General features: G+C 41.2%; 1 protein-coding gene across 1 annotated transcript; it reads right to left on the bottom strand.

Moving 5' to 3' along the window:
* Positions 1-1,877: 1,877 nt before the first annotated feature.
* On the bottom strand, positions 1,878-23,714 carry fam120b (family with sequence similarity 120 member B). Its single transcript, XM_033623631.2, has 15 exons — positions 23,629-23,714; positions 23,147-23,257; positions 21,630-21,820; positions 21,341-21,474; positions 21,024-21,146; positions 20,637-20,828; positions 20,162-20,426; positions 19,890-20,073; positions 19,559-19,660; positions 18,237-18,409; positions 15,049-15,141; positions 8,904-9,110; positions 8,582-8,723; positions 2,786-3,077; positions 1,878-2,687 (listed from the first exon to the last, which is right to left on the bottom strand). Exons 2-15 carry the CDS (start codon positions 23,253-23,255, stop codon positions 2,657-2,659), a joined length of 2,238 nt encoding a protein of 745 aa, XP_033479522.1. The 5' UTR covers positions 23,256-23,257; positions 23,629-23,714; the 3' UTR covers positions 1,878-2,656.
* Positions 23,715-23,797: the final 83 nt, after the last annotated feature.

Below are 23,797 nucleotides of genomic sequence, written 5' to 3'. Positions count from 1 at the left end.
CACTCTGATTTCCCCTCATTTGTTTTCATTTGTTGAGAAATTCACTCACATTTCTTTACTGCTCTGCTTATAGGCAAACACACACACACACACACACACACACACACACACACACACACACACACACACACACACAAAGGAATGAGAGCACTCAGGCTGTGGAACTTTCTCTGCATCCTTTTCCTCTCCGGTGGGTTTTTACGACGTTCATGGTGCTACAGGAAGACGACCTGACTGTAAAGGCTATACATTCCTCATCCTCCTCCTCTCTCTCTCTCACACACACACACACACACACACACACACACACACACACAGCATTTTGATCCCCATGCACTCAATATCCTCCATGCTATTGTTTTAAGATAACATCAACTGTAACCACAAGTAATGAAAATAAGCACTGACTTAAACGGAGTGAGTTTTCATGTGTTGTCACGTCAAATGTTGTCAACAAATACTGACACATTTATTTGACTTCGGTCTTGATCACAATTTTAAGATCAAAGTTTCATCATACTTCTGTCTGTCATTTTCACAGATTAAAACACTGACAGTGTTCCACTGTAACTTTAAGTCATTCACCCCCCCTGTCCAGTTGGAGGCATGTGCACATTAATTGGCTACCGTCTAGTGTACTTTTTGATCTCACATGAATGACCCTTGCTGTCTAGCTGGCTTTAGCCATGGCATTTGTAGGGTATATTGCTATATACCGTGGCAAAATGTCACAGCAGCCGAGTGACCGAAGTTTCTGTGCACAGTTGGTGTCTGCTCATCTTTTTTTCCCCATGCTGTTAGACAATGCAGGGTAGTGCTGCAGAGTGCATTGGAATGATGTTCCTCTTCTCCAAGTAAGGAAACAGAATATTTCAAAACACATCAGCAACGAATGCCGCACGTTAAAAAAATACGCCCGTATCATTTTTAATGTGCAGTCCCATATCAGTGCTGCAGAATGCAGAAATGCTGTCACTGTTTCTCATGTGTGACTGAGAATGGATAAGAACAGACTAATTGTTGAGGTTGTTAAAGAATTCGAACTGAATGACCCACGATCCTTTCGTTATAAAGACAATGACCAAAAGATATTGCCTAGCAAGTCATAGCTCTGGAGATCGGCTCTTCAGGTGAGAAATCAAGTTTAATTAGGGGCTCTTCACACATGATTTTAAGCTAAGCCAGAGGTGGAAGACGTACAGGTCTTTCAGTAAAAGTAGTAATAACTTGTGTGGTCGTCTGCTAATGAGTTGCAGTGCAATGCGCCCGGAGTGTGCTTGCAACACTTTACTGTTCACATTAACTGGTTGAAATTGAAAGCGTATGCAAGAGAGCCAATAAAAACAAATGGAATGGTTTTTATCTTGATTGACTGATTGATGTCAATTGTCCATTGAGTGACATGCAAGAAAACATTTCACTTTAAAAGTTGCCAGTAGCTGCTGGCAGTAGCCTTTGAGCGGCACAGTAATTTTTTCTCAGTCAGTAACTATCTAACTGTTAAGTAGCAAAGATGAAAAGGCAGCAAAAGATAATTTCATTTTGTAGTTATAGTCAGTGGTGTCGTGGTAGTTGATGAGGTGGGTGGATGACTAGGCAGATGGGTAGGTTACCAAGGAGAAAGTGGGTACACTGTCCAGTAGCTTTTAAGCTTATAGGTAGGTATATTATAAATGGCCAGAAAAAGATGTGGGTGTACCCAGCATACCTCAATATATCCTCCACTACACCACTAGTTATAGGTGACTACTGTATGTGAACTTGAATAATTGAAAAAATCAGCGTTCAGCTTTCCCTGCTCCAAACTGTCATTATCATACAGCCTTTAATAAAACACTAACGGTCGACCTCGTCAAATAAGAAAGGATGCGCCGGCCTCAAGAGAAAACATTTATGTCAGTACAAAACAGTTAAACATATAAACCTCTTTCTCCATTAGTATCCATTACAGACAACCACATTCTTCTGTGTATGACAAAAGCTGAAACTCAAGTTGTCTCACTTTGTTTTTGACATGTCACAAACGGCTCTCAGTATCACTTTACAGGCGGGTATAAATCTGCTGTACTGATGCCCTATTTCAGCCGATATCTGATACCGGCATTACTGTTTCTCCAGTTAAAACCATTCCTTTAAAAGGATTATTCTACTGGACACACACAGCTTTTAAGATCTCTGCCCTTTTATTGTCAAAGATAAGAGGTGAAAACAGGCTTGAGGATTAACCTCTAATCCACTCCTCAGCGCATTTTCAAAGTGGCTCATTTCTGTGTTTGTTTGGTGAGTGCTCATGCATACTGTTCATTTTCTGCCACAGTGAGAAAGGTAAGATGCCCTGAGATAAAGGAGAGGCTTTGAACTGATGGACTTTGAAAGTATGTCTACGGGATTATTTTGAGAAGCACAAAAAGACAATTTCAGGTTAAAATGGTAAATTGAATAACGTATTCCTAATCTCTTCATTCTGCCTCCTCTTAATCCCCATTTCTCTACCTACTGCATCCTTTAGACAAACACTCCTGATGGGTAATTCACTAATCAGTTTGTTCAGAGAAATTTGATTCCTCTGCTCCTTTCATCATCTGTTTCCCATCCTCTTAACTCCTCAATCCTCCCCTCTAATCCTCCTCTTCTCTCCTCTCTGTTCAGGGTCGAGTTATGTTCCTGGTGCAGGAGGCTGTGACCATCTGAGAGGAGAGGAGAGGATGAAATGTGACATTATAGTGCAGATAAGAACAAATGAAACATTAAAGAAGGAGGACATTTAGCTCCACACCGGTGTTACCTCGGAGCCAGCTGGTATCTTCCTGTGTTACGGTACGATCGACCTCTGGACTGTCTTGGAGGACGGCTCCAGTTCTGGGGTCCTCCATCATGCCAGTTAGAATAAGAATGAGGATGAGAGTGAAAATGGCCTCCTCTCATCCCTCCTCCTCTGTCCCACAGTCTCTCACTGTTTTCATATTCACGCGGGTCTCCTCTTGCCTCCCCTCTCTCCCTCCATCCTCCTCCTCCATGTCGATGGTCTCCTGTCGTCTCTCCTCTTTCTCTCCAGTTCTCTCCACCTGGAGGCCGGCCTGAAAGTGAGAAATGTAATATTTAAACGACAGGAAATCTTAAGCCCTGTTTCCACCAAACACTTTCGGTATCGTACCTTTGGAACCAAAAGTACCCTTCAGACGTGGTACCTAGACCCTAGGGTTACCACCGCAACAGTACCCTTAAATGTGGGCAGGGTTGTTGTCACTCCCTGCTCCGTCCAGCACTCACTGTATTTCCTCATTAGCAGTGACACATATGGAAGTCTGCACCTCGTTTATCGTCCACAGAACGAGGTTACACACTGACATTTTCAGAACAAAATAAAACAGGCTGCAGTGAGAGTCTCTCCATGGGATATTTAAAGATAGCCGGTTTGTGCATTTAGTCCTTCTCGGGCAAGCTCAGGGGTTTAGTGTCACATGAACGGCACTCCGTGATGTTTTTTTTTTTTCTCTCTTCTCCGAGTGAGGATTAGAATATATGCAGTTCACATAACCCAGTCATAATTAATACATATAAACACTGGAAGATCCACTCATTACTAAAAGTGTATGTCATATAAAAACTAAAGTAATGGTCCAAGTTGTCACAGTGAAATTTAAGGTGCGTCGATTGATTCACGTTGTCAACTCATGCATTGAGTAACATTACAAGTTAATGTTTCACCTGCAAAGTCGCCAGCTGTCGGCCCAGTGAATAAAGTTACTTTTTTTCTCAGACTACAGCTGCTGTGAGAGGTAGTGATTCATCCTTTCATTTTATAGTTACAGTCATAAAACTCTTCACGGTATGAACAAGCTTCAAAACCAGCCACAACTCAGCCCTGAGCAAGAGTGACCGTCCGCTACTGACCAATCAACGGACTGCAGTGTTCACAGCTCCACCTTTTAGTATTGGAACTGTGTGCTAGGTACCCCAACAGAGGGGGGACCAAAAATGGGGACGTACAGAACAGTTCCATTGGTACCATCCACAACTTTTCACAATGGAAATGGGCAAAAAGCATACTGAACTGAACTGATCCGTACTGTACTGCTCGGAGGAAACAGGGCTTAGTGTGGTCAAGGCAGTGACAAACTTATTGGTTGTCGCTGCAAAGCAAATATGGTTACCTTTCTAATGTTTCTGGCCATGACAACGAGAAGGCAGTATTCACACAAGAAGGATAAAATCACAAAAAGTATGTAGACCTAGCTATGATGTTTGACTTGACACGTCATGATTGATAAGACCCAATCTGGAAGTGAACATGGGTGTCTGCGTCGTAGTTTTAAAAAGTCTGCATGTCTGCCCGTCCAGACAAGAACACATCCCTGTCTCCATTTTAGGGGTTCTTAAGTGTGTGTGGATGTAGCCTGTGTCTGTCTGCTGTTTGGTGCTGAGCAGGTAGAGTACAGCAGGGTTATCAAAGACTGATGAAAATAGCTGTCTGCTGAAGCCAAAACCAATGCTGATGAGAGCAGTAAAAGTGAACTAAAACAGAGAAGCTGTGGTAGTGAAGTTGTTTTTCTACTGAAATATGAGCCTCTACTAGCCTTACTTGTGTTAGGAGTCTAGGAATAATCTAATGTAACCGGTAAGAGACAACCCCAGCAATCAATTCAGCAATCTTAGTAGATGTTGGTTAAATGCCGCGCTCTGTGCAAAAAGGATCAACAATTGCTCCTCTCTCTCCCAAACACATGCACACACACACATACACACACTCAGCTTGTCTTTAAAGTCTGTCCGCAATTATTTCAAGGCTTCCCACAGAACAGCCAAAAAAAACCAAACGGCATATCACAGAGGACATACACACTCATCAAGTCTGACAAACGCTGCCAGTGTCGAAAGCCGAATTATTCGGAGACAGAAAGGTTTCGTAGAGCTGAATGCTCACAGATCTCCTTGTCAACTGTCATCTCACAGAAAAACAAACTAAGATGAAACATGTGTTTTGTATTTATGGTCTGTTGCTCTACTATTGGTTACAAAATCTATTAACCGTCAGAAAAAGCTCAATATTTCCCAACTCCTGTTTAGCTACCATTAAAATCTATCCTCGCTCTCAGAAAAGCCTGTGACAAACTTTTCACTTAAAGAACTTTGACAGATGTGGCAGATTTTAAGCCAATTACAAAGTGCTTGAAATAAAACATCAAGTCCAACTTTAGATCTTGCCAAAAGGGAGCTGCAGCCTGCTCGGCTAAATCAGGCCACCATCCTGTCATCAATCCACTCGCTGAGTGTGAAAGTGCAGAAAAAAGGCACATGAAAGCACGCCATGCTTAAGTGGATGTGTCAGTCAGGCCGCAAGCACCAACACTTCTTTCAGATCTGTTTCTGTGGTCGACATGTCTTCGGAAAAGTCTCAGTTTCTTAGAGATTCAGAATAAAACCAAAAAAGGGAGACAAATAAGATTAAAGAGGGAGATTAGAGAAAATATTTCTTCCTGTGTCGGGATTTAAATGTGTGTGAAGGAAAATGAACACTACTGGAGGACAGACTGGAGGAGAGAGGTACGTCACTTCTCTCAGCCAAAGTAAATTGCACTCCACGAATCTGAAAATGAGGTTGTCTTCATTTACTTTTTGTCTTTTTGGACAGAAATAACCTGAAAAGATGTGGGAGAGCAGCTATACTGGATTCACTGCTGGAGTGTAATTGCAAGGGCAGGCGGGCAGAGGAGATATTTGCTGAGGAGACTAAACATCAGGCCTGATTCCAAACAAAAACCAAACCGGGCCCTCAACGATACCACATAGCGCCACCACTACTCTCACGCACACACAAACTCTCTGTTTCTCTCCCCCTCACACACACACACACACACACACACACACACACACACACACACACACACACAGGCACACACTCCATATCCCCACAGTTCTGTAGTAATGATTGGTGTCTGCGTCTGGCAGAAATGAAACACTGAGGTATAAAGAGTGCACAGCCTTCCATCTATAAAACCCCGAACATCCTCATGAGACCCACAAGGGTCGACTTGGGCAAAACGCAGACAGTTCGGCGCAATTCGGAGACTCTGCGCCAACAGGGCACGCAGAGGAACAGTCACAAAAGGTTTACAAGGAGTCACAGGGTTGAACAGAAAATACGGGTTCACGTTTCATAAACTGCTGCTGAGTCGTCTTCTGAGATTGCCCAGTGAGTCTGTAAACTACAGACGAGTCTTGTATGGACAGAGCTCCAGTCTGTACAGTAGAGAGCATCACATACAGACAGGCCACTCTGACACAAAACAAGATAGTAGGTGTGTGATGTGTTTGAAAATCTGAGTATAATAAGACAGAAAGGCGTCTGGCTCTGCACGCAGCACCAGAAAGAGAGCAACAGCGAGAAATAAAGCAAAGAAACGAAGAAAAATAAAAGGCTGAGGAGTTAGACGGAGGGGAACGACTGAGGGGAAGGGGAACACAAAGAGGGGAGAGACAGAGGAGAGAGGTCTGTAATCAGTTAGTCTTGTTGTGTGTCTTAAAATAGAGCTCTCTCGGCCTATAAACAGAAACCTACTATTACTAGTGCACTGACAAAGCAAGTCTTGGATCCAAGCGTGCACGTGTGCGTGTGTGTGTGCGCACACACACGCACGGCGGGCGGTATGCATTAAGGCCGCAGCACACATGGAGCTCGTTACAGCGCGGCCCTCTGGGTAATGTGGTTCTGTGAGGGGCACCAGAGAACTACAACCACAGATGAACTGTCAAGATTAAAATGCTGCTTCTCTGTTCAGCTCCAGGAGTATTTTCATCAGTTTCTCATATGAGCCTCAGTGTTTTTACTTCTCTGTGCTTTGGACAGTGATTGGAAATAAAGACTACCTCCTATTAGAGCCTTAAAAATATGCAGACATCATAAAATCACTTTTATAATGTTTTTAGGGGCCATTGCCTTTTAATTGAATCTTTTACAATACAGAAAGGACACCCAGGAAGACAAAGAGGGATGTGACATGGGACAAAGGTCCCCAGCCAGATATGCATCAAGGACACTGTGGTTATATGGTATGCATCTTAACCACTGGGCCACCAGGGCGCCCTAGAGACACCATAATATTTCTTAATTCAGGTCAAAACGTTTTTCTCTCTCTGACCTTTATTTAACCAGGATGGTCACAAGATCAAAAACTCTTTTTTTTCCAAAGAGTCCTGGCCAAAATAGCAGCATAATTATGTTACACGAAACAACACAAAACCAACAATCACAGACAGAGCGAGTGTTGAGTAAGAGAAAGGAAGGGGAAAACATGAAAGGCATTAAATCACTTTTAAAACACACAGCATTTCAACAAATATAAAAAATATTGTTTAAAACAACTGCACATGCTCATTTAAGTGCTTAAAATAATTATGATTTTATGTTTAAAATCATCAAAGTAGATTTGAAACAGTGGAAAATTTGGCAAATTTCAAAAAACATTTGCAATACTTTATACGCAATACTTAATACTCCCCAGGTGTAAATAGCTATTGTGGTCTTGGTGTCCTGGCAACGTCTAAATATCATGTAAACACAGACAGGTCTATTTAGCTATTCTTCTGATGTTTATGTACACAGTGTTCATTCAGCAGCTTCATCCTAAAACTGAAAATAATAGACCAAACCTTGACTCGCTTGAGACTCAAACGCCTGTCTCCTGTGTGAAAGACCTGTGCTCACTCACCGTGTCTTACTACCCTCCTGCATAGTGGTGACCTTTATAATACATCACCTGACTCTCTGGCTGTACATTTGTGAGTTTTTTCATGTAAATTTGTAACCTTGACGTGTCAGTGTGAACAGTGCTAACCAGTCACAGCACATTGTTGGATCCATATGCGTCATGGGGATGGGTGTAAATAGTCGAATAGTTGCAGTGTGACAATTCAGTGTCTATTTGTACCTGGGGGTAAAAACAGACACTGATAGGACTGGATATGGGTACTCAATAACTGTAAGGTAGTGGCCGAAGTAACCCAATACCAAGTAGTATTGAAACTTCTCCGCTTAAACAATACCTGCATTTGATCCTTTTGTACTCAGATCTAGAAACAAGACAACCCATACAGTCTGTGGTCTGGTGACTGATGGAGCTGGATGTTCAGTGCGCCCAGGAGCCACCAAAATGTCCAATGCAAAGGCTATACTACATGCCTGTGTCGTTTGGTGGCATTTCACACAGCTAAATGCTTCCACTCACATGATAGATATCGAATAAAGTGGGGAAAAAGGTTTTAAATTCTCTATTGGTATCTGTATCACTTTGAGGGTCGTGGCATTGGTACTAGTATCATAATTTTTTAATTGTGACCCTTGTTATGTTTTTGATATGTGGGTATGGGTAGCATACAGCAACATCTTTATAGACAAAACTTCACACCCACAGTGTTGATGTCTCTTCCCCTACATGATGACAACCATCCACTAACAACATCGGTCATAAGTAAGAAGAAAGTGTTCACTTGTACTAAAAACAGTCTGTAAAAGGCAGGTGGCTGAAGTTATAGGAAGCTACTGGGCATCTATAAAGACACGTCAGTATGTCTCATGTCTCACCTGTGTGTCTTCCTCTGTATCTGGGTCCTGGTGTGGTTTTATGTTCTGCTACATGGGGTCTGGACTGCAGAACTCTGCCTTGCTTCCTGCAGGTTTCTGTAAGTTTCTCTCTCAGGTGGAGAAAAAGAGACAAACAGGACGACTGAAGAGAGAGACAGACAAAAACACACTTTGGATTACACGTCTCAAAATCATACTGTTCGTAAACGGTAAAAAAATAATACAGAATATCATACAAGCAGCTGCAACAGAACACACACACACACACACACACACACACACACACACACATTCCCCTTTTTGTTTTTCTGTCTCCACTCACATCGCTGTCCAGCAACACAGACTTCTCTGTGCCGCTATGTGCCAGCAGGTACTTTGAGTGGAACAGCCGTCCATCAAAGCTGTGCCAAGGCATGAGGGCAGCGTTGGGCAGCGGGCAGCCACTGGCACAGTTAGCACCCAGCAGGTGGTTCAGTCCTCGGATGTAGAGAGATCCCAGCTGCACCGCACGACTGGATAGAAAAGGCAGCTGAGAATGGAGGAGGAAAAAAGGTTGGTTTTACATTTGGTTTGTAGTACGTTAACATGACGCTTGATACTTCGGAGTATCTGAACTTTGAATATGAGACAACCATGACTGCAGTGATGGTGACTGTCTTTTGAGCTGCCAGCAGGTCAAACCTGACATCAACAGTGGTGAATTAAAGGGAAAATTCACCACATTTAATGTGGATGTCCAATCAGTGTTGATGGTAAATGCATTCATGCGCTCATATTTTGAGATGTGTGTTTCGCTTTTGGAAATGTAGCTACTTTACAATACAAGCAAAGGGAACAAGAAAGTTCTGTTTTTGAGCAACATCTAGAGCAGTGGTTCCCAACTGGAGGGTCTTGGTCCAAAAGTGGGTTGTAGGCCCATTCTAAATGGACTGTAAGTGACCACATTTAATTTAATTGTTAAGTTCAGTAAATTTCCAGCGTAGAGCTTTTATTTTGAAGTGCTGTTTTCTGCTGTAGAATGAGTGACTAACCCACAGCTACTTAACAGAAACAGCAAAGTAGCTCAACCACATTGCCAAACACTATGTATGACGCTGAATGTATTAAACTGTGGGACCGCAAAATAATGACTACGGAGAAATCTGGACCCCCTGGCTTGACCAGTTGGGAACCGCTGATCGAGAGAACGGCCCATGGTTATGCTAAAAGTCAAGGCTGAAACTGTGGTTTTTCCTGGCATCCAGCTACATCACTGTCATGTCAAATGATGGCGCTGGATGCATGAAGAAGAACAGATTTTGCAGCTGCCAACTCAGCTTTCTCGGTCAAAATAGCATGAGAAATTTCTTGCTTTCATTGACTACATTTACTACAGCACTGATTGGACAGCCACATAAAAGATGACCAATTTTCCCTTAAATGAATCTTGTAATTTACTGACATCATTGATGCAAAATATGAATTATCATTTGACAAAGAAATCTCAACTAGTTTTCATACATCCATTTACAAGCAGTCACACTCCCTCAATAATAAATTCACCTTACACACTCTGACATATTTGTCATGACATTTACCTTAATAAAGCTTGTTGAACTTAACTTAATTAAAAGAGAAGTCGCGAGTTTGAGGCATCCATAACACCTTTAGTTTCAATCAACACACCACAAACATCTTCCTGAAGCGTAGCATCATTGAAACAGTCCTGCTGCACAGAGCCATCTGTTTCTTCAATATGCTCGGTGTCACCACCCGGAACAAATTCCTTAAGAGTTTACTCTCAGCTGCTAAAATAATTGTTGTTTCCCAACCCTAATTTGCACAACCTTATCTGCTCAATCCTGACGCATAAATCACACAATTATATACGACTCAGACCACCCACTCGACTGTCACCAGCTATCCAGCCCGCTAGGTGAAAGTGATTGGCTGCTGTGGTTTTTTTTATTTGACAGTGAAACTTCTTTGCTAGGATTTGTTCACTGCAACAAATTTCACACTGATTTTAAAGTGAAATAATGCAGTATATGTGGCATTTAAATGAGACTGTAGAGTTTTTCTAATGGAATGATATGCTCAGGGTGTCTACAGGTTCCAGATACGCACATGAAATGCTTTTTAAGACCTTTAAAAGGTGATTTATTTTCAGATAAATAATCTTCTTATTCAAACACTGCAGGTGAGTATAAAGATAAGCAGCAGTCCATATAGGTGGTCCTGTGCCAAGGTAGGTTTATTTAATAGGAATATGGTTATTAGAGTGAGTTAGGTTGATCTACATTTTGCCAACAGGTGAGTTCAGTTATAAAGTAAAGAGACGATATTATATTCAGAGGTAGGTTTTAAGATTTGTAACACCAGAAATGTGAACTTTCACACAGAAGGGCTCAACTCATTTTGGCAAAAATGAATTAAAAGATCAATAAATAAAATTAGATTAAATGTTTGTGTCAATTAAGAAAAAAAAAATCAAAATGAAATTTAAGACTATTTCAATGACTTTTAAGACCTAATATTTATAAAATTGAAAACATTTGAAGACTTTTAAAGAACCTGCATGCACCCTCAGTACACTACAAATTGACAAGACATGAAGAAGGGAAAGGTGAGGATGAAAAAACATTTTGGTTATGTATTTTTCTGAATGTAAAGCTCCATGAGTTTCTATATTGTTGGAAGAAAGTAGTCCAATCCACAATTTAAGATATACACGAGTGAGTCAGCAAGTTATTCAATATCCAGTGAAACCCATTGTTTAATAAAGTGACACTTTAAAGATAACATCTCATCTCAATTTAATATTGAAACAAAGAGAAAAACACAAAAGATTTTCTACAGATGTTTTGTGCTTCTGCAAAATAAATGCAAATTTTTTTTTTTTAAATAATGGATTCTGTTACGATAGTTTGAGTTGACCCATTAAAGGAAAAACAGGAGGACAGTTATGTTGTTTGCTGACAAAGACCATAAAAGGCTGCAACAGTGTACGAGCAGAAAAAAGAAACTGGAGGAGGATGAAGATGACGAGGAAGTGGAGAGCAAGTTAACGGGGCCAACAGCCGTCGATAACAGCAGGCAGATGTCTGTGTGTGTGCTTTCTGCTGTCACCTGTCCTCTGGCAGATAGCACTGATAACAGTGATTACATGTACACACACACACACTTACACACACAGCCCTGCCTGCCACCTGCTTCCAGTCAAACACAGCTTCACCTTCTGAAAACAATGAACCACTGGACGGAGACACAAGAGCCTGAAGGAGCGCTCAAACACACAGGCACAAAAGGACGGAGAGACAAGAGGTAAAGAGCAATGTGAAGAGAGACAAAAGAGGGAAAGTGGTCGAGAGTATAAAGCAGGAGAACATGAGAACACACAGAGTGAGAGAGACAAAGACAGAAACGTGTGTGTGTGTGTGTCCAGCGGGGCGGAGTGTGCTTGGTGTAAATAGCTCCATGCGGTGAGCGTCAGCCAGGACAGACAGGCGACTGTCGCCAGCACACTCTCTCTGTCACACACACACATACACACACACACACGCCACAATCACGGTCCCATGGGGAGGAATGTTGCAATGAAACCGACGCATCCCAAAACCTACCCACAACCCCTTTCCCCTAAACACACACACACAAATAGTGTGACTCATTTTCACTCATTTGAACACTCACGCTCATGCACACACACTTATCTAACTTTATAAAAATCTTTGCTTCTTTGGGGGGTGTTGTGGAAAAACACAGAGGCAGGTTTTGACTTTGCACTGCAGGTTTCTCTGTGCACACAACTGCATACACAATCAAATATTAAAAACTGACTGTGTGTTAACCCACCTTTGGCATGTGCTTAGTCTGTGTGTGTAGTTAATACACACACTAGTCACTCAGTTAACCTCCTGCTGCAGCTCTGAACTTCTCCCAGACAGCATATTCAAATCAACGCCCAGCCCTAATTATTGTGTAGAAAACAGACGAGCAGCAAAAATACAAATTACTAGACCTAAGTATGGTAATTAAGCCGTAAAAATAAATGGGGCTACAACAAGGCAGCAAACAACGCAGCCATTTTCCCAGAAGATGGAAAAGCACAGCTGACTCGATGATGCTCGCATCTGTGAGAGCTCAAGAGTCGGATCCACGGGGCTCACTGACAACTCTGGGACGAGACAGAAGTAAGGATGCTGTCCCGCTGGTCTCAGTGTAGGGCTGAACGATATGAGGAACAGGGATCGTCCTAACGACTAATGTCCCTGACTTTTAAACAGAAGGTTAAACTTAGCTTAACATCACCATAAGCCATTTGAGATCAATAATAACATTTTTCAAAAACCTAATAGAATTTTAAACGCCACTTTAATGCATGGCACTTTGCACTGTGCATTATGGACTTTGGAAATTATCCCACAAAACATGAAAACAAATCAGTAAGTAAAAAATAAAAATCCCGCCAAACTATGCTGGTTTTACAAGATGTGGGTTTTTTGTTTTTGCTTACCTGTGTTCATATTAGAAGTTTACAAATGCTTGTTTTTTTTGTAAAGCAACATTCAGCTAAAAAGATCTAACCTTTTCAGTGAAATTTAGATGTGTAGGCCACATCAATTAAATAGTAATTTTAATGAAAAGTTTAACCACCTAGTATTTCTGGTGCTGACTCGATGGTAGCAACGTTTAGTCGACTAGTCGACTCATCGCGCACATCCCTCATGAGGAAATTCAATTTTCTAAGAATAACATTGCAATCACTATTTAGTATGCAGTTAATTTTAAAATTAATTTCTTTAAAGTATATCTTCTTCCGTATCGTTATTATCTTTATTACGGTCATTGAAAAGTAAATATGAACTTCATTAATCTCCTGTCAACAACAGTATTGTGACAGATCACACAAACTAAAGTGCATACTGACTGGTTCTACCACTCTAAACAGCTAGGTAACAAAAAGCTGTTAACCATTCCTGCTTCAGCTTCCAGACCGCCATCGGTGACATTGGTTCCCCCCTTGACTTCAACCTGCAGTTGGGAAACAAGACACGAGCACTTCACTTGGTTTTGGCCACCATGCACTGAGCTATTCCCCCTGAGGACCTACATTACCCTTACAACAATGTAACATGTAAACATGCACTTAAACTTGGCCTCAGCCATTTTCACACAGTAGTGCTGCAAGCACCGAAACTAGCACGTGGCATTTTACAAGTTGTTTTCCCCATCTACTACACTTCACAATCCAAAGTGCTTCATCACAGGGAACTGGACTTGCTTGACTTTCTTGAAGATGTTTTCACCTCTCATCCAGTTCAGAACTGAGGAAGCCTCTTGAATGAGAGGTGAAACGTCTTCAAGAAACTCAAGCAAGTCCAGCTGCCTACTAGTTTTCCTTGTAGACTCCCAGAAGGCCCTTTCTGACAGAAATCCATTCATTTTAACCCAAACCACAACTTTTTTCCTAACCTTAACCAAGAGATCCCTTTCTGAGGAAAGACCTCAAGGAAAATTTCTCTCATCTGCTATGATATAGCATTTAGGATTCCCATGACCTCAAATTGAGCTGTTTATACCTATATACAAGAGGTCCCTCTGCCATGGAGTCTGACGTGTTGTTCTACAGTAACCCAGAGTGGACAAACCAAGCACTGGCTCTTGAAAGGGCCATTTGCATTAGCCACCATAGTTCTCCTACAGATTTGGCAAACGGAGTGGTTTCAATTCTGCAGCCTCACTGCTAGATGCCAATAAATCCTGCACACTGGACCTTTAAGAGTTATGTAACATGTTTTTCCAGCGTCAGCAGGTAGTGCTACTTTGTTTGTAGTTTACACAATAAACTTGATCATCAGCTATAACAACTGCAAAACTGTTTACAGATATAAAATGTAACTACAGCTGCTTCAGCTGTGACAGTCATATCATAATAAGCCATCAGTTTTCAGGTTGTGCTTGTCAATATGTTATTTGGGATCTTATTCATCAAAATAAATAAATAAATAAATAAATAAATAAATAAATAAATAAAATAAAGAATATGGAAACATATGTGTTTTAATTTCAGCATTTGATTTTTTAAAAATCTATAATACAAAAATTGCCATTTGCTTTACAGCCACTTTAGAGTTTAACCATAATTGTTTGGGGTGTTTTGGTTGTGTGCTTGTTTGTTTGATTTTCTGAAGACTCAATCAGCAGCTTATTTGTGTTTTCTCCCCATTTTTCTTCTCACTTTCTATTATTGGAAACATTTTCTGAGCTGTGTTTGTCACAAGACGACCTTGTTTACTGTAAACTGCAGAGGACATTGTCTTCTCGCAGCAGGAAACTCCACGACTTTATGGTGCATTCGGACATAATGAATGAGTGAAAATCAGTAGACTGATGTGCTCCTTTTTAAAAACGTGGGTATTATTGGTTGAAAATAATAAACAGTGGAGCATATATGCAGTGTGTGTGCGTTTGTGTTTGAAACTGACCTTGACCTGTTGGAGCTCCTTGGGGGATTTTAGTCTCAGACACACAGCCTGGCTCAGGTAGGCATCAACATCCTCTTGAGACAAAGTTTGGCCCTGAAAACACACACACAAACACACAGGAAAATATATGGTTAGCCAATGCAATCACATCCCAGTGCGTCTTCTGTGTGGGTCAGTTTGTTTTGTCTGCTCTCTGTGCAACAATTCAACATAGAAAGAAACAATGCTGAATGCAGAAACAAGGCTGCCCAGCTGTGTGTACAAAACAAACAAACCCTGAAGCTATTTAAATTGAAGAGTGACGAGGGAATGTGAATGCAGCAGTGATCGCACAACAACAGCTACTGTTGTCTGTCAGCCTGACTACTCAGCTAACGAGCCGTCAAACAAGCCACTCTGCTGTCTGTCTGTTGCTCCTTCAGCCACTTAAATGATTGACTCCAAGTGTCCATTTGTCTGTTTTCCAAAAAAATCTGCATCTGTCTGAATGGCGGTCTGTTGACCTCTGTACCTCTGAGTGTTCAACTCTGTCTGTCTGAACAGAGTGCTGATGGGTAAAATTATATTGCAGAAACAGGTCTAACTTACAAAGGTGTCGGGTTAAAATCCTGTTCAGTTAGTTGGTTAAAACTTCAGTGATCGTGTGTTTGACTGTGGCCAGTCTACCAGAGCCAGAGTTCATAGCAAACTGATCACATGTTTTTATTGTAAACTAGAGCTGCAATTGTAGAGCTTAAATGTTAGGAACTTATTTGGTTCAACTTAATAACTACATGAGGATACAGCAGGAGAGGACACTTTACAGTTCCTCAATTAAATACAAGATTGGTATTGAATTACATTTGGTTGATGCTGCAGAAGAAGCAACAGGCTATTTATGCAGGACAGGACAATGTGTATAAGAGTCTACTTGTACCATTAAAGGGGAACTACACCAATTTTACACATCAAAGTCCGTTTACAGATACTGGGGAGCACTATTGCATATATGTAAAAAGTTGTATGAAGTCTTGCTGCTCCAGAGGGAGCTGCACAAAATTGAATTACTTGCCTTAAGTGATGTCACTTGAGTCATGAAGACCACAAGTTTGAAAATGAAACTAGAATTACCATCTCACGGCTGTATGCCTCTGCCAACCAGTCAAGTTGCAGTGACAGTTTACAGACTCATAAGTAGCCATGATAGTAGGCAGTGCTTAATAATATGGATGTTGCTGCAGAGAAGCTACGCATTCTAAAACGTGGATGCTTCACGCACGTCTTCAACCCGGCAGCACAGAAGATCTAGACAATCAACCCAGTTTCAAGACGGACACCCAAGATTAGTGCCACCAATTCTGACCAAATGTCTCCCCATCTGTTCCTGAGTTATGGTGTGGAGTATAGGCCAGAAAAGTGATTTTGTAGAACATTATGATGTCACAGTGAAGTTGACCGTTGCCCTTTTAGACATAAAATGCAATCACTTCATGATTTTATTCTGTTTGACATTCGTCTGAAGTGTTGTGACAATTAGCATCTGAATTCTTAAGTTATGACTGAAAATATGACTGACCTTTGAGCTTTAACCAACAAAATCTACTCTGTTCATTCTTGTCTCCAACTGGACGTTTGTGCCAAATTTGAAGACATTCCCTCAAGGCGTTCTGAGATATCAGGTTCACGGGAATGAGACAGACAACCCAAAAACATAATACCTCCAGTTACGGCTGTTGCAAGACACAGAGGCATTAAAAATCTTGAACTTACCAGACCTCGAGCCCACTCCTCCTCTTTGCTAGAGGCAAAAGACTCGGGGCTACACTACACTGCTAGCAAAAAACACCCAAACCTTGAGTTGCATTGTGATTCTGACAGGAGGAAGAGTGCTTGGAATAAAAAAGACGATATCTCTGGTTCTGCTGCTTTGATTTTGAACTGTTTTTTTGTCAATGTCTATCAGAATTCAAACAACGTGGAGGGGTGCAATACTAAATCACACTTCCTTGAGATACAAAACTAATGTATGGTATATTTTGTGACACAAAAAGATGTTTGAATATAAGCATTATTCGGAAATGTGCAAGGCAAGTCTAACCTCAAGAGCACCTTTTGAAAACTCAAGATAACATTTAAGATTCAGGTCATTTGAGCTATAACTTAAGGACTTCGTTTGTTACACTGATGATCAATGAATGTACAATCTAATTTTTGTTTAGCTTCTGCAAAATGACGCATGCATCTTTATCCTGGTGATGTGATCTTGTGATCTCTGCTGTTTTGAAGCTCAGTCAGATGACGTCAATGCAATATGTACAAACCAAAAACACACATCTCTTCTTCTTTCACACACTTTGAAAAGTAGTCACTGTGTTGAAGGGATTAAAATCAAAAACACGGCATTACAACAGGATTAAAAACAGCCCACGTGTTTATAGCTGAAAATTTACAAGCAAAACATGGACAAGACTGTCATAAAGTGAATTAAGAAATGGGTCTTAAGATATTCAAAGCCCCTGGGTGGTTATCAGAGGAGTTGTTGACGCAAGAGCTGGAGTTACAAAGACCAGTGTCTGTGGCTAAACTGGGCACTCAGTGGGTGATAGTGGGGACCATTAAGCAGTGACAAAACAACACTGAACAGACCATCAACAAGTGATGTTTAACTTCAAATCACAAGTTGACAAAAGAGCAGAGTAATTGTTGTATATGTTATAGATGTAAATCCCAAATCAAAAGCTGCCTTGTGTGTTCAATTGTCACTGAAAACATTTGGTCTTTCATTTTTTGTTTACATAAATCACCAGGTGAGGCTTCACTACCCATACACTGGCATTATGAAACGCCTAAGTACAAACTGATGCCATTGTGCTCCACTGTTTCATTTAACGGCTTAATTTCTTCATTGAGGCTAAGCCAAACATGCAGCCTGACCGAAGAAACCAAAACAGTCACATCAGTCACAGTGAAACACGAGGAAACATGGAGGTGAATAACTTCCATAATCAAATCATTGGACTGCCTGTACAAATCTTTGACTGAGGTTTACAGTTTCCCTTCATACACACCTTTTCCTGTGAAATTCATTTAATTTTTGTTCAATAACTACTCTCCTCAGCATTGGTTTGAATTTGGCTAATGTGCTCTGTTTCCTTTTCTTTCATCTCCTGTTGAAATCTATCAAAGAAACAAGACAGAATTGACACTACCTGGAGGACTATGTGAGTGACCAGGCAGAGAGCAGCCAGGAGAGAGTCCTCAATGGCTCCATGCAACTCTGAGAACTCCTGGCAGTCAAAAATCGAAAGGAAGCACGTCAGGCGAAGAGCAGAAACTTCAGAACCAGAACCAAACCATAATGAGTCCAGACTGGGCTGATCACCTACACATTGAGACAGAGAAACAATAATATCACTGCATGAAATGTGACATAATGTCTTTGATGTATTAAGCATAACCAGAGGCAACTTCTCATTCTTCAGTCATTCTGATGGCCAGTGATGCCAAAGAAGTTGGTCTCAAGCTAAGTTGAAAGAAAACTTTGATATTTTTGAACCTGGACTCTATTTTCCCATGTTTCTGTGCCTAAGTGATGAATGGCGACAACAGTTTTTTAAATTGGTCCAATATTGAGAGAGGCAGCCATAGCTGCAGCAGTGAAACAGACTACAATGTAATCCCAATGTGCAACTGTTCACTGACAATTTGTGTCCATTAAAAGTGCTTGTTTTTGCCACTGACAGGTTCAGATCGTTTTTGAAGCGTCTTACAACATTATGGAAAAGACCCCACAAAGAAATCACACATTTTCCTTGCCTTTAGCTGATCCAATCTGTTTGTTAGTGCATGTAACCAAGTGTTACTCAAGGAGAAGCTCTCTCCAACTCTCACTAATGTTTCCACCGCATTTTTCACCGTTGCTTTTCCTGCAACAAGTCACTTCTTGGGAGATTCAGAACAAGACTTCTGTGAGCCAGACATGGTCACAATAAAACAGACTAGATTTAATTTCTCTGTAGAGTCTTTTCCGTAATGTCGACAGACACTTGTAATAATAATCTGAGCCTGTCAGTGGCAAAAAGAAGCACTTTCAATGGCCATAAATTGACAGAGCACAACTGCCTGTGGGGAATACATTACATTATAGTTTCGCTGCTGCGTCAGTTTCAAAAATGTTTGTTCCCATTAGTCACTGAGACACAAAAACATGTGAAAATAGGGTCCAGAGTAAAAATATATATTTGTGTCCCTTTAAGTTTCCATTCCCTGGAAACATTGTAGATTTTTCTATTACCAAATAACTAGTTTGTTGTTATTGTCTTTGTTGCTTATCTTAGCTTTGTAAATTTAGAGTGCATTACCCAAGACTGGGAAAATGTCATCCTAACGAGAAGAAAATCATCAAAACCCCTCATACCTTCATCTTTTTCATTTGCATCAGCTGGTCTTACTAGATTGGAACCAGATTTTGTCCTAACCTGAGCTAAAAAATACAGAGACCAATATATGTAGAAACTATCAAGTACAGTACCTGGAAGGCTGATTGGGACAGCGGGAACTATTTCAGGTTCCTTCAGAGGATTTCCAGGGTAGACAAACCATTCCTTAATTGCTGGAAGGTCGTCACTGCTGCCTGAAGACACGCAAAATCAAGGTTAGTCTTGGACTGCCAAAAAAAAAAACATTTTTGTTTGTTCTTTCAACCACAACAAATCTGCAGGTGTCTACCTTCACATGAACATTTGTCTGTTTGTGACTTCATGGTTAGATATGTGGTTTTTGGACTGAGTGTATGGTGTTGCCATAGTGCATTTGTATCTATGTGTGTGTGTTTATGAGCTGCAGTAAATCTACTGTCCCACCATCATGCCCCTGTAGCAGCAGCAGCCCGTAGATGCGTTGTCTGCATGGCTTGTAGACAAGAGCCTGAGGCTGCAACTCAGCGTCCTCCTCGTCCTCCAGAGTGTTGCTACATTCAATGACCCCCTCACACACAACACTGTAAACCATGTAACCCTCTGCTGCTACGTGCTTCTCTCTACATGCCTGGGGGAAGAAAATTAAAAACATAATAAGCCAATGTGGCAATAGTTACTCTCACAGCGTCAAAGACAGAATGATGTAAAGAACGTACCTTTAATATTTCTGGACTAACGTGTTTCTCAAAGCCACAGGGAGGCAAAGAAATGTCACCTTGCTGAAGACCTTCCTGTCCGGGCAGTAAATAGGAGCGAACCCCCTTCTTCACTAGTTCTTTCTGAGGAGCTGACAAATCCAGAGACTGAGGGATGAGCCCAGTCTGTTGCTCCTCTCTACTCCACAAGGAGCACACAAGGTGGGATACAGCTAGCACCATCTGCCCCTGAGGAGCACCAGAGTGTGATGCAGGATCGTTTGTTCTGGGAAACAATAAAATTATGGTCATGTAATGTCCCCATGTACGTTTGAACTAAGTTGGCTCATCATCAAATGGCTAAAAATGAAGTGGAAAATATGGTTTTACATTATGAATGGGTGCATCCAGTCTTCATGTTCTTATAACTAAACATAGTACTCGGTATGACTTATTTTTGGGAGATATATTTTAACAAATATTAAAAGACAGACACCTGTATGTTTCCATTGCGTTGTTTCTGACATGCTGCATCCGCTCCTCTGACACCACATCGTTACCAAGGAGACAGGCCAGCAGCGGTAGCTGGGTAACAGCCAGTCCAATGGTTTGGCAGAGTCTCTGTCGGTCGTACAGGACAGTGGTGAGGCTGTCTATCCGCAGCTTTGCCACAGACAAGTAGGGGGCACTTTGGAAAACAAAACTACATGTTCAGTTCAGAAAGTTCATCCACATTTTCCATGATTAACAGTAACATAAAATCCCAGCATTTTAAGTTCACTGATCGGTGAGTTGTAGTGCAAGTCTTTCTCAGCAAATCTGACGTTTTTTTTTTTAATCCAGCAAAGTATAAAAGTATTAAGACATGATAATTTTAGCAAACCTATCGTATATGATGAAGTCTGAGTCCTGTCCCAGAATGCCCATACTGCCGTGCTGACGAGCATAGCTGGCAATCTCATAGTCAGCTTCCTGCACCGAGCAAAACACTTCCTGACCCAGTGAGCTGTAGGCAACAATATTAAACAATGATAGACAATGATTCCATCATAAACAGCAATAACAGGAACCATCATAAGATATCAAATCAAACCCCATCTAGTGAAGCATAGTCTTTTAAATACACTAATTTCATTATCACTGTGTATACATTTTGTACAAGAAGACTACAGTATCGTAGTCTCTCTTGTAAGTGCTGACCTGAGAGCAAAGCGTGTGAATGATGCCAGACCAGAAGGCAGACAAAAGAGCTCTCTACCGGGCTGCTCTCCGTATGCCTTCACGTGACGAAACATTTTAGAAACGTCCCCATTCACTCTGCGTCTCCTCTTCACCTGTGGACAGGAGAATATGTTGTATACAGGAGATTCATCAGATGAAGAAAACAACTGTCAATAAACTCTGTAACTACAGACAGTAGTCAACTGATTTTCAACATATTCAAGTCCAATATTGGAACACCACAAGTTGACAGAGTTTCTGTCCTCACCCACGCCTGTCTCTTCTTCTCCTCCACCACCCCATCAAAGAAGAAGACCAGTCTGATGCCTGCTGAGGTGAAGGCCTCCACCCAGCGCTTTAGCACATCCATGTACTCCCGCCACTGCCCCCCACAAATCCAGTCCTTACATGAGTACCAGTGGCGTAGGCAGGCCATGCCATCCACAACGATTGTGGGGTCTAAACAAGAATGAAAATACAAATGAAAGAGAGCAGAGCTGCACATAAACCTACTCTGACAAGAGACACAACCTACATAATAGTCAAGAAATGTTTCCTGTTTGTTTGTTTGTTTGTTTGTTGTTATCTAATGCTTTAAAAAGCTTACAGCTATTAGTTCATCAAAACTTTTTTCAAACTAATTACTAGCATCGCTCATGCTTAAAGTCCACAGCTGTGTCCGAAATTCCAAACTAACGTGCTATTTGATATGTTAAAACAGTAGATTAGGTTTTTTTAGTTATGATCTACAACTTAGTATGAGAGTAACAGTATATGAATTACAGCCTATTTACGGTGAAAGATTGCAGTATACAAACACTGGACACTAGACTGGCATAAATATCCCACAATGCAGTGCAGAAGATGACAACTTTCATAACGGACAGCAATTAAGACAGATCTGTAAAATCAATAATGCTTCAATTTAAGTATGACAAAAGTGTAAAACCTCACTTTGTCTAATGTCTAATTATCAGAAAATCTTTTATAAAATCAGGACAGGTGGACAGGTGTATACACTTTATATACTTGCACTGATTTTATAAAGCAGCATGTTCATTCATACTGCATCATCCTAAGTGATCTCTTTTTTTTCTTTTCTTGTTGTGTTTGATGATGCTGTATTCCAGTGATCCTCTACTTACGGCCCACATGCCAGGTAAGGTGCCCGGTAACCCGCTGACCATATCCTAATTAATAATAAAAATGAACTGATTATCACTAGGGATTTTTTCTTGTACTCTGAATGTAAACGAAGTGCCAGAGTGCATAAAAAACATAGAAACCATCAAAAACAGAGGTTAAAAAAGTGCCAGAGGAGGTTCCCCCTGACTCAGTTGCAGCTACTAATGCATTAAAATATCTGATTTAATTGTCATATAGGCCCAGCATCAATCCTTGTGCCAAGTTACATTAAGTAATAAGTTAAGTTAATGAGTCAGTTAATGAGTCAGGCCAAATTAGAATCAGGTGTCCTAATTTAGTCTCCTGTCATTTTTCAAAAGTTGCCCCCAGGCAAAGCAGGCTGAGTGTCCCTGCTGTATTCTGCGTGCACCTGTGAAGGACCGTGTAACTCTCGTCTGCTTTTCTAGTAGAGAGGCACCATATGAATTAAGATTGATACTAGTATGCCCATCATAGCCCCCACCCCCTGACTAAACAAAAGTAATCTTGACAAAAATGCAAATTCACTTTTCAGACACATTCAGCACAGCTCCCCACACTGCCTCACTACTTGCACACTGATATACAATCAAGTGGTAGTGTTAGCTGTGGTAGTGAAACCTTGCTGGCTCTTCTCAGCATGTTGTCTGGCCATCTCTCTCAGGTTCACAGTCACACAGGCTCCTGGACAGCAACAGTCCATAAAGTACTGAAGACCTTTCACTCCCATCCCTGCAGAGAGGAAACACAGAGTGAGAATGAATTCATTGGAGACATTTAAGGTAACTTAGCAAGGTGCTACAATTATGCCAGTTTACCAGACTGCCACTTTAAAGTCACGTGCTCCGTACTTAATCATTAAGTCAGTGACATCGTTTCGGTTTGACATTGCTGCAGGACGATACATATCTCGACAGGTTAAACAGTTCAGTGTTCAGTGAGCGCAGACCTGAATGCTAACAGTTAGCTTAGCTTCTAGCCGCTAAACTCATACATTGCGAGGTTGTCGCTATTCCTGTCTTTACAAACCAACTCGTCTCATACTAAGCTGTGCATGTTAATGCTTTCTCCCCTCAGAAATGCTTAACATAGCAAAAACTTACTTTATAATCTTGGTATACACTAGCAGCATGTATCTTGTGTTTGCTTGGTGTGGACTACTTCCTGCAATGTACGCATGGCGTCATCACGCTGCAAAACAAAGCGCACGTGCTCGGCGCACTGAGCCCACACAGAGCAGTGTTAGCAATACGGAGTGATTAGAGTGATTAA

The sequence above is a fragment of the Epinephelus lanceolatus genome, chromosome 2 (assembly GCF_041903045.1).
Source record: "Epinephelus lanceolatus isolate andai-2023 chromosome 2, ASM4190304v1, whole genome shotgun sequence".
Classification (NCBI taxonomy): domain Eukaryota; kingdom Metazoa; phylum Chordata; class Actinopteri; order Perciformes; family Serranidae; genus Epinephelus; species Epinephelus lanceolatus.
Note: the sequence above shows the minus strand (reverse complement) of the source record. Positions and strands in the feature narration are given on the sequence as shown.

Excerpts from the sequence above, each read along its gene's own strand:
- fam120b (XM_033623631.2), bottom strand. The coding sequence starts at position 23,255 with ATGGGAGTGAAAGGTCTTCAGTACTTTATGGACTGTTGCTGTCCAGGA. Across the intron at positions 20,074-20,161 it reads TTAGTCCAGAAATATTAAAG|GCATGTAGAGAGAAGCACGT; the intron begins GTACGTTCTTTA and ends TTCTTCCCCCAG. Across the intron at positions 3,078-8,581 it reads ATACAGAGGAAGACACACAG|GCCGGCCTCCAGGTGGAGAG; the intron begins GTGAGACATGAG and ends TCTCACTTTCAG.